Below are 11554 nucleotides of genomic sequence, written 5' to 3'. Positions count from 1 at the left end.
AGATAATTCACCTCTGAATATCACTTATTGGACATCTTGTTATAAATGGAAATGATGGTGGACATGTAGTTACCAAAAACATTAAGATGTATCACCTAGCGACAATAAGAATTCACAGCAAATGTACAACAATAGGCTTGTTGTGGTCATAACCATTTTAGGAATTCTGCAAAGAAAAGAAAGGGAAAGTCAATATTGTCCTGTTTGTCTTGCCGTTATCACGTTTCTTTTGGTGAGATGGTGCTGTATGGTAACCTACAACGGCTGAGTTAATGTATACCATTTTGTTTTCTTTCCCTGTAGAATCTGTGGATGAATAACTCAAAACTGTTTCTCTATTTGTAACTTCAAAGAGGACAACCGGTCAGCATTTTACCTAATTTGCTTGATTTGCCCTTAATTTCTCATCCTACATGGATGAGCTTCAGAGTAACACAGTCTGCTCGGTCAGTGACTAAGACATCATTAAAAGCCTTGGGGGAGGGGAGTTTCACTGGATGCAACAGGACACACATGCAAACACATATATAGAGTCCCACTTGGGAGCTGCATAGCACAGTTACAGACTTCACTGTTGGCACTGATGGGGTAATTTGATCCAGACAAATGTGGCCGTATGGCACTAAAATATCACATCTGAATAGGAGGATAATGACATAAATTAAACAGCACTGGATAATCCATTTTATGTTGTTTTTTTTATTTAGAAAGAAATAATTATAAAACACAGTTTAAAGGGAGATTCAAAGGTTTAAATTGTATTTTCTTCCACTGTGAATACAGCCCAACCCAGATCACAACTCTCTGGAGATGCTCCCTCGACAGCCAGCTGCAGCTGTACGTTGGGTGTGGTTATATGGTCCCATATTCAACAGACAACTAATACCTGTGTGGCACCAGACTTCCCTATGAGACATGTAACCTTATATTGCCACCATGTAGGAGAGGCTGAGTGGAAGAAAGGTACAATCTGCTTTGGTAAACTTTGATGACAGAAACTGACCCTGACATTATCTAGAATGGAGCTGTTGCTACCACAGAATACACAGATACACTGTGTTTACAGCTTTCCATGTGATGTGAATGACTCATTCTGAATGATCCACAGGCCCCAGGCTGGATGTGTATGCTTAGCAACAGTTTGTTTTCTCTTAACATGAATCAATTCTGCTTCGTAACACACATGAATCAATGCACTTGATTGATTATTCAGTGTAGAGGGCACTGTCAGTTATAGAGCTTTTTATGGACTAGTCAAGTGTCATGACACAGATATTTCTCGTGAGCATTGCACTCATCTTTTCCCCATATTGAGATGGCAATAAACACATGCATATAGCCACTGGAGATGCACTTCACAGGGAGCTAGCTATATGGTGCGACTTTAAGGTTTATTAGATGTTACTAATGTCCTTACAAATGGTTATGAAGGGTTATAGATCCGTTATTAAACGTTAATATGGACAGTCATATTGTTTATCAAAGGTACATTAATGGTTAATTTATCTCTGGCCAGCAAAGAAAATTGCACTTAATATTCCTGACAGTTATTTCGATATTGACATTTGTTAACATGTATTACGTTTAAAGAGATATACAACATCGGAAATTGGTAGAGAACTGTTACTTTCCATCTTTATTCCCAATTTAGATTTTCCATCCAACCAGTAAAATGGAAGAAGCTTATTTTCTTATTTTTAATTAAATCATGTTGCTCCAGTCAGTGCAATAAACAGTGATAATCTCAGTGCTTTTGGGAACATTAGTTAGTTATAAAATGAGTTATTAGTTTTTTTTGTATGCATCGTTTCCTCCGTCAGGGCAGTCTGCCCGGTTGTCCCCCTCCACGTGCTCAATGGGGTGGAATCTGTCTGCATGAAGCCATCTGGTGACGCGGAACAAGTGGCATTTCCAGACAAATGTAAAATACACAAACTTAATCCGGCATCACGCATTCCGGACCATGCAAAAAAAACACGTCTGTATTTGAAACTGACATCCCAGATTCATGACGGGAAACAAACGGCACTATGAGACATGACAGTATGCTGTCACATGGGTCGCAATGGGCAGAAATCAGCCCACACAAAACAATACATATGCACACTTGAGTGCGTTGCCAACCATGCGTAAATGTCCAATTTGACCGAATGCAGCACCAGAAGATGTACGACCCCCCACCCCGGCCATTTAATCCTCAATGTGAGATTATAATGTATATTTCTAGTGATGATGGCTCAAACGAGCTGCCACGCAGAGCTCGGGGATACAAAGAGCTGTCAGTGGAGACATCGCCGTTGAGGGAGAGAAGGAGGGAGATGGTACAGTAGAGGAGATGAGGGCGGGGTTTCCTTCCAAGATGAGGCAAACTAAAATAAAAATGTGCTTCTTGCAGCCGGCGCATGTATTTTAGACTCTACGAACAGACACAGTCTCCTGCGGAGGGAGGGAGAGGAGGATGGTGATGATGAGGATAAGGTCTCAGCAGCAGCTCTTCTCTCTTCATGTTATCTCACCTCCCCTCTGAAGCTGTGGAGCTTTTGATCCTGTTTGCTTAAGCCGCAGCTGCTGTTTGTCTCTGTGTGTTTTTCTACATTTACTACAATTGCTGCAACATCTCCCACCATCAGACCGCAGCCATGTCGGACTCAGAGGACATGGCGGAGTTCGCCAGCATCGTGGAGCGGATCGAGCGGGGCGAGGTGAGTGAGATCCGGATGATTTACGGTCCTTCTGACAGCAGCGGTCTGTCTGTCATCCTGCTGCCGAGAGCAAACAGCACAGAGCCGGCCTGCAGGGCTGTCAGGGGAGGGATGCTGTCAGACACTGACCGCAGCCTGTTACAACGCTTTCCATTCATCTATGTCACATTGTATTGTATCATGCTAGCCTACTGTATTCTAATATTATGATGTGGGGTTATCTCCTGTTATGTTGATTTAATAGCAGGTGTGTCTGCTATTCTGATCAAGGCATTCATTACAGGCATTCAGTTTAATTGCGTCATACTAATCATTGACATCAATATTAAGTCTAATATTATCAAATAGTGTATGTGCCTCTATAATTCTAGTATAGACTATATTTCAACATTGTAATAGTATAGAAATAATCCCTAATCCGGCCTATTAATTGAATAGTCTATAAAGATAATTATTGTTATCTATCTATATCTATCTATATATCTATATATCTCTGTCTCTCTACGTCTATCTGTCTATACGTCTGTTTGTCTGTCTATATTTGACACTTTATTCATTGTACAGATTAGTAATACACCCTCTTCTTTTTTATTCCACGCTTTTCTGTTCTATCATATTCCAGTAAAATGTGTGAGCTAATGCCACCATTATGAAGTTCTTAAATCTTGGTATAATCTTAATCTTTAGCCTGCCCTTTAATTGTATTTTATATTAGTGACAAATCCCCTGTTCTGATATTGTAAGAAGATCTGACCCTTTTTCTTTACGAAGAAGTTAACCTACATCCTACAAAGACCCATATGCTCTATTCCATGTCAAGGTCTAGTGGCTTTAAGGCATCGGCGCTTCTATTCTTAGAGCAAAAAACGTGAGCATGAAGACTTTAATTAGAGGTCCAAGTCAGTGAGTATGTTGGTAGTTAGATAGTGCTGCAGGCCGATCACAGACTCCTGTCAATATGTGGGACACTTGGCAGCAGCTGTGTGGTGAGATGGGGCACTGGGTTACTGAAGTGTGTGTGTGTGTGTGTGTGTGTGTGTGTGTGTGTGTGTGTGTGTGTGTGTGTGTGTGTGTGTGTGTGTGTGTGTGTGTGTGTGTGTGTGTGTGTGTGTGTGTGTGTGTGTGTGTGTGTGTGTGTGTGTGTGTGTGTGTGTGTGTGTGTGTGTGTGCACACAGGGGGGGGGGCTGTTTTTCCTTTACACATTTGTTTCAGACTGACAGAATGTGTTGAAATGAATTTCTCCTGCTCACACAATCGTGACATTCAGCCATGGATGAATGAGCTGTGTGTGTGTGTTTCATGTGGCGCATGAAAAAAGAAAGAAGACGTGAACTAGATTGACGATTGACTCACTGGCTGCTACAGTATAGCTGAATTCAGGAATATTTTTTTTATGTAATCAAGCCTTTCCTTCACATTAATATCAACACGGTTTACTCTTATGGCTGTGTTGACAGAGCGAAGAAGCTTACATTTTGATTCCAACAAAAATAAACACAACACAACAGCAGTCCTATTGTGAGAGACTGTACTTTTGTCTCTTTTAGGCTACATTATCAAAACAGCCTGCACAAGAGACTTGCAGACATAGTGTTCCCTAAGTATCCGCCTTGATTCGACAATGTCTCACTGGGTTGAACAGTAAATTATAGGTTTGGGCCAAGGTTACATACTCTGTAGAAATGCAATTTTGTATTTATAACATTATTTTCCATGCCCAGAAATGCATTACCTGGTCAATGGTAAAATGTTTAGGACACTGTTTTCTCTAAGAAGGGAAATAGATTACATTATTATCTGCAGTGCCTTCAGTGACTGTGCATTAATTCAAACATTTCACCCATCTCAGTCTCCTGCCCAGCGTTGTAATGCTACACTTCCATTCCTAAAGACAGCTCCCTCTCAAGAATCTGCTACTTGGTCCATTTTGTTCCAAACTATTGTTGGGTTGACCTGCTAGGGGGCCCTAATGTACAATAAAATGAACTACAGACCTAAGCAACGGCACTGCAGAAAGCGATTAGCAGATCATAAATACCCTGAAAGAATGAAAGGACCCTGACAATAGTAGTGACTGCAAACAGAAATTATAGCTTACTTAGGCCTCTTTTATAAAGTAGGAACCTTCTGAGGGTTGAATACAGTGGCCTATACTGTCAGACTCTGAAACCTCATTAGCCTATTTTATACACACACGAGGAATGGTGTGTAGAAGTTGATATATTTTGTTTAATTTTAGATTTTAATTACTGATATACACAAATGTATAGATTCTAAACTAATGAAGTTTATCACACATGCCAAACTCCTGCACTCTTTGCACTCTCTTTGCATTATAAAACACACATTGCACACACTTTGTTTTTCCTCTTACGAGTTCAATTATTTTATGATGTTAACATCTGCAGACAGACACAATACATGTTACACCCACCACCTCATTCCTTTTCCTCAATTACAATTTATGCAATTTTTGTATTCTTCGATCGCAACATCCTTGCCTCTTCACATAGTATTATTGTTTGAGTCAACTGCTTCATTTTGTGTGTAACAAATATAGTATGAAAGTTATTAACCTGCTAGCAGTGTATTGCCATGGGGAGTAAGAAGAAAACCTAAGTATGTTAATTCAGCCTATAAGTACAATTTTGAGCTACATACCGTAGGCTACTTGAGTATTCCATGTTATTCAACCTTTTTTTACTTCTCTAAAATGTAGGTAAATACTGTACTTTAGCACAACCTAAAACACAAACATCAGGAGAATGCAAATCCACAACAACAGTAAAATGATCAAAAAACACAATGTAATGCTAAAACACTGACAGGGACCATTTCTGCAGTAGAAGAATTGCAGCATTTAGTACATTTTGCTGAGAAAGCCTCGATACTTTCACATTTTGAAAGCAAGGCTTCTAGGTGCAGTCGACTATTTTCACCATGGGATATAAATAACTTTATTGTTTATTTTTAACCTACATGTAAATCACTCGGATTGAAAAAAAAAAACAAGGAGACAAAGGAGAAATACTGCAGACTCTCACCCTCCAATGCCTGCTAAAACCCCCTGGAAGGATTGATGAGTTAAAGAAAGTTTACGAGCAGCACATGAAAGCAGCATTAGTACTATAGAGATCCTCCCCCCCTCCTCTCTCTCCTCCCCCTGTGTGTGTCTCACCCCCTGCCGCTGATTCACAGCAGCGTCACTCTATTTAAATTCACTGAGCCGTGGCTGTCGGCATCTTCTCCTCCCGTCCGAAAAACTTTGTTTTGAGCTCGAACAGAAATCGCCGGATAAGGTGTTGTTTTACCCTGAGGTTTATAGTTTCTCCCTCCCCATGTCTGCCGAGATGCGGCGTAGCAGCATAGCTCCGGTAAGTGGGTGAAAAGACAATTCATCAAAACGTGTTTTAGTCCCGTCATTGTTCAACATGTAGCTTCTCTGCTGTGCATATTAAGAGCCCGGACATTGTTAACGCTATTAGAGCTGTAAACTACCCCCAGTGTGTCCATTCATTACTTAGTTGGCCATTGTTGAAGATTTGTAACGAAATATTTCGCTTTGAGCAGGCTTGTGGACAGCTACTGTTGGTCTATTTTCTGGTTAAACTTCCTCTATCCTTCTGCTTATTGTCTTTTAACGCGTGCGGAGGCGTTTTTCCTAAATGAATGTTTGTTCACAGCAGGAGGAAGATAAACTTTATGGGGATGTTTCAGCCCACCACCTGCAGTAAATGAACTAATCAGTCCGTGAGAGGGCAGTTTTCGCGCTGGAGCTCGTAGAAACTCTGTCCAATAGTCGTATTTATGTGGAAACGTGAGCTGCTGGAATCGTGTATTTCAATGTTTGTCTATATTTAGCTAGCGGAGCTTAATCCTGGCTTATGTAATGTATCAGAAACATGGTAAAGACACGGTAGCTGGTTGTCATTGTCACTGCATCAGAGCTTTTCAAAGTAAAGTTGAGTTTTAAAAATTAAATTGTACTTATCTCTTTCAACCCACCTAATAAGGTCAATTTTCCCACCGCACTCAGCAAAGTGCTGTTTTCACAGTTTAAAATGCAGACAATGGGCCTATTTTAGCTGCATCTAATATGAACTAATAATAGGTTATTGTTCAAAAAATCAGACAGCTGTATCCTTGCCTCCATGTCTAAGGTTGCCAAGCTTATTCCAGACTGATCTGTGAAGCCTTCTGTTCCTTTGTTTCTTCATCTCAACTTAAATTATGACAACAGCAGCTGCGAGGTGGTGCTTCATGTAAAACTCCTAACTCCAAAAACTGACAAATGTTTACATGGCATTTTTTAAACAAGCATGTCTCCATCTCCAGGTCCCGATCAAGAACATCGAGAGGGAGCTGATCTGCCCGATCTGTAAGGAGCTCTTCACCCACCCGCTGATCCTGCCCTGCCAGCACAGCGTCTGCCACAAGTGTGTCAGAGAGCTTCTCATGCTCAACCATGAGGACTCTTTTGATGCCGGGTCCGAGTGCTCAATGCCGGGCAGCCCAAGGTCCAGGGTGCCCTCCCCGTCCATGGAGAGGCTAGACAGGCTTGTGAGATCAGGTGGGTCTCGGGGTAAGGAGCCAGAAATATTAGTTTTTCTCCATAGGTTGAACAAATATGATCTTATTATGTACAGATTAGTGCAGGGAAGTGGATCTCACATTTCTCTTTTGAAATCCATTTGAGGCTTTAGTAGGAACAGTGGTCTCACTATGTTGTTGGGTATCCCTACCATTTTAGTTAGGTGAGATGATGGAAGCTAATAATCAGGCATTTGTTGCACAGGATGTGCAAGTATTGAATGTATCTTTGGCCATCTGTGAAACGTCCAAGGAAGGCAGTATGAGTTTTCTTTCCTGTCATGCCAACTTCCTGTCATACTTTTGTTCAACTATCATCTCAGTGGCTGCATTCAACAGGTTTCAGTGGCTGGAGCCTGACCTTTATCTTGCATAGCGAAGGACAAAAGGCTGAAAAATATCTATATAAAAAAATAAATGTGTGGTTACACAGAGAAACTGAATTTGAATGAATAGCTAACCAACAATGGAGACAATGCAAATTAAATGTTGAGCAATACAACAATGGACCAAGCTTTATTGTTTGATATCTGGGTTTCTGTGTGGCACAGACGCTGCCCCTCCTCTCTCTCTTGTCCCACATAAACAAGAGCAATTATAAAAAGTGATTTAATCATTTTACGGCTGTCACATTGTCAGTCATCACTTCTGCCTCTAATTCTGGCTTCATTAAAGAGACAGCAGGGGAACTTTGACAAGCTGTAGTTTTGTCTAGAAAGACATGTTGACAAGCCCTAATTGTCTGCCTCTGATTGCCCAGAGGCATCAAACATCCCCGTCAAGCATGCAGGGACTCATGTATTTTAATCGGATATATAGGCATATGTGTGTCCTGTGTACACATGAGTGAACAAAGCACATATTTTAAGGTATTTTAGAATCTTATAACCGAGCTGGAGGGAGGAAAAACTGTGGTTGTGGGTGTTTGCAGGTAGCTAAATTGACTTGTCACAAAAAATGTTATGTTCCCTGCTGAACACATGGCACTGCTTCAGCCAAGCCTGAGCAGGTCAATGTCTAAGCCTTAAAAATGGCATGACTGGACACAAAGCTGTCTTTCTGCTTTCTGAAAGCTCTGGGCTACCGGCCATTTGTATTAAGATGTCTTCTCATTTGAACTCTTGTCTTGTCCACTCTAGTTGAGAAAAACAGAGTTGTGTCCGACTTCCATTCTACATTGCCTACTAATTCTAATATAATATGGGTTCATAATGAATAATGGTAACAAAGCAAATGTAGGTCCTACTGATAGTGCAACATCTTACAGAATACATACACATACACATTTTGATCCCTTTGAAGTTTACTAGGTGGTCAAATCCACCAGTGCTCATATCTCTTTTATTTTGGCTAACAAAATATTTAACATACTTTTCATGTTGTATTAACAGTTAAAGCTGTATCAAATGTAAAGTGTCTAATCAATGACCCTCTACTACATGAAACTTAGTGGTACTATTTGGTGTAACCTGGTATCCATTTAACTGAGACGCCACGTAGCCTCAGAGCTAATAGGATCCCCAGAGTACAGGGAGGTGAACTACTTTTTGGGAGCTATTCATCCAAACCTCTGAGAGCGGGCCCTTGAACACAGCCTTCCTCATTCAGACTCCCCTTTTCAGCCTGAATGAATTCATTCTTCACTGGCAGGACTGCATGTGTTGACGCAGGAAATATTCAAATACTGCTTTTTGTGTAAACAAATCTCACGCCTTGCTAAAAGCGAGTTTGTGCTAAAGGACAACATGTTTTCTAGTTTCATTCTGACTTATTGTGAATTGATGCAGAATGTTAAGTAATTTAAAACTGAATTTAGCAGCATCTCATAAGGAAATGTGTAATTCTCTTGGGGATTTACAAACAGGATTTCTCTGTGTAAAATACATTTAATCAGCAGATTACATAATGCAAATTCTCTGTGCTTTAAGAATATTTGGGAAACCTCAAAGTACAATATGAGCAAATAAACACCCGGGCAGAACAACCAAGCATTCTGCCGGCCCCTCAACACTGGGAGAACAGATCATTTGTAGCCATGGTGACGCAACCTGCCTGTAAGGAATGAATGAGGGATTAGGTGAAGGGAGAAAGAAAAGACTTAAGGCTATATTTATCAGTGTGCAGCTTGGACAAGTCTTGCTGGGCATGGAGAGAGGCAAGGCGGCTACTAAAACTCCATCACCATCTTATTTTCTGTTGCCGGGGCTCATAACGGAGCATGCATTGTTGTTCAAAAGCTAACTCTTGACAAGTGCACTGAAAAGTTGGTTTTAAGATTTCTGCTTGAACATATTGGGAAATAAGCATATATTTTGTATTTTACGTTGTGATGTATGCAACTCGAATGTATGCACACAAATGTGTAAATATTATGCTAGAGGAAGGACTTTGTTAGCTTAAAATATGAATGTTTTGTACATAATGCAGTTTACAATTATACCAGTTGCAGTTTTTTAAGTCTGGTTTTACTTTTGAAATGATGGTTTCCTAATTTAAAAACAAGGTAGACAAAAGCATGCCTCGCTTTTCTCACTTCCGACTATTGATTTTGTTAGCTTAATTAGCTCACTTGCTATAGGTAACAGTAGCTCTGAATTCATGATTGAAATCTGAGGCTAAAGCTGTAGGTCCAGTGGGAGGGGTTCAGTGAACAGTCAATGAACACATGTATAGTTTGTTCTAACTTGGGAAAACACTATAAAAGGCTGGTCGTTTTGTTTCTTTTTTAGGATGTTTTTACCTTTGGACAGAGCCAAGCTAGCTGTATTGTGTTTTTTTTTTTAATGTTTTTTTAATTTTGTCTTAATACTAGTTGAACTAAGCTATTCATTTCCTGGGTTTAGCTTCATATTTGGCAAGAAGTCAAATCATGTCTCCCGAAAGGCCAAACTAAGGTATTCCTTTAATGCACATTTTACAGTACACTTAGCCTAGTTTTGAAATATCAATGCAACAGAAGTGCACAAATCAAGAGTTGGTTTTACTTTTAACAACTGTTCCATCCTGTATGTATGGTTGTATGTGTATTTTAAACGCACTGTTTGTTTCACTATAAACTGCATTACCAGATTTTTCTTGTGTTAACTTTTAAGTTGGCTTTGTTTCTTAATTGTCACGTTTAACTACAAATGCTTTCTCACATCACTTCACATTATGCATTGTTTCTTTCTCATGTTGGTCTCACCTCACTTTTCTGTTCATTGCTTGCAGCCACAGTGCGAAGGTCGTTGGGAAGTCGAGGTAGACGCGGGATCCGTTTTTTGAATAGCTGTAGTAGTGAGTACAGTGTTACTAGAAACCCTAGTTTGGTTCTTCCTTTTCTCTACTTAGTGTTCTTCAGCCATGTCCACACGACCATACAAACTCACACCACTGGCTAGTTACTTTCCAGCGGATTTAGGGTGGCTGCTGAATTTTAAGTTATACATTAAAAATAATATACCCCTTTAAAAAAAAAAAAAAAAATGTCGTCTGAGCTTAAAAGTTATCTAATTTTCATTCCAGATTTAACAAGGGCTTTAAAGGTGATTGGAGGGTTTTCCAAGCTTTTGGTTATAAAGCTTTTTTATGTTTGGAAACGAGAGGGGAATGGTGAAACCCTTAAAGCGATGATGCGTCAGCATACAGGGAGGCTGACTAGACGAATAGGGTGGAGTAAAGTAGGAGAGATGAGAATCAAATGAAGCTAGAGTCCTTGATGGGGAGTTTTGGCAAGTAACAAAAATGAATTAAAAGGTGCCAAGACTGAAGTAACTATGTGCATGCACTCGCTTGGCTTATTAGTTATTTCGAAACACCTGTTGGCAAGTTAAGCTTTTTTTTATTGAGCTGGACAACTGTTGAGTCAATCGCACACACTGAAGAAAAACCTACAATGTGCTTGGGCTTGCTAAGATTCCTAACTGGATTTTTCTGACTGATACCTGTGTGCCTTTAGGGTACTGTACATGCTTGATGTAAAAATAATTAGTGCTTGAGAAACAGTTTATAAGAATGCAGACCTGTTCCAGCCTACTTCTAATCATTTTGGGTAAGATGGATTCATTGAAAAGTGTCAGATTTCTGGCCAAGTAAAACGAGACTGAATAATGAGATACTGACTGAGATCTGTTGCTCTGATTAGGCCTACTCGTGCAGCTCAGTGGTTTATAGAAACATTTCAAGCACAGACGATATGTATTTGTCTTTTAATATACTCTATAGTAATTTCCAGGAGTTGCCTTGAAATTATAAAATAGAATGGCAGCAAACGATGAAGACT

At 40.0% G+C, this 11554-nt stretch overlaps 1 protein-coding gene across 4 annotated transcripts in view; it reads left to right on the top strand.

Annotated features, from left to right (window-relative positions):
* Positions 1-2418: 2418 nt before the first annotated feature.
* The window catches only part of trim36 (tripartite motif containing 36), a 28331-nt gene continuing 19195 nt past the window's right edge, over positions 2419-11554 (top strand). Inside the window, exons 1-2 of one of the 4 annotated variants that reach the window (XM_034091083.2) lie at positions 2419-2702; positions 7039-7273. In XM_034091083.2, coding sequence (XP_033946974.1) covers positions 2640-2702; positions 7039-7273 — 298 coding nt within the window. In that variant the 5' untranslated portion in view covers positions 2419-2639. Of the gene's footprint in view, positions 2703-5921; positions 6078-7038; positions 7286-11554 lie in introns of those variants that run through there. The other 3 variants (XM_034091082.2, XM_071204372.1, XM_034091084.2) reach the window with 3 other exon arrangements.

This window comes from Pseudochaenichthys georgianus, chromosome 9, assembly GCF_902827115.2.
Source record: "Pseudochaenichthys georgianus chromosome 9, fPseGeo1.2, whole genome shotgun sequence".
Taxonomy (NCBI): domain Eukaryota; kingdom Metazoa; phylum Chordata; class Actinopteri; order Perciformes; family Channichthyidae; genus Pseudochaenichthys; species Pseudochaenichthys georgianus.
Note: the sequence above shows the minus strand (reverse complement) of the source record. Positions and strands in the feature narration are given on the sequence as shown.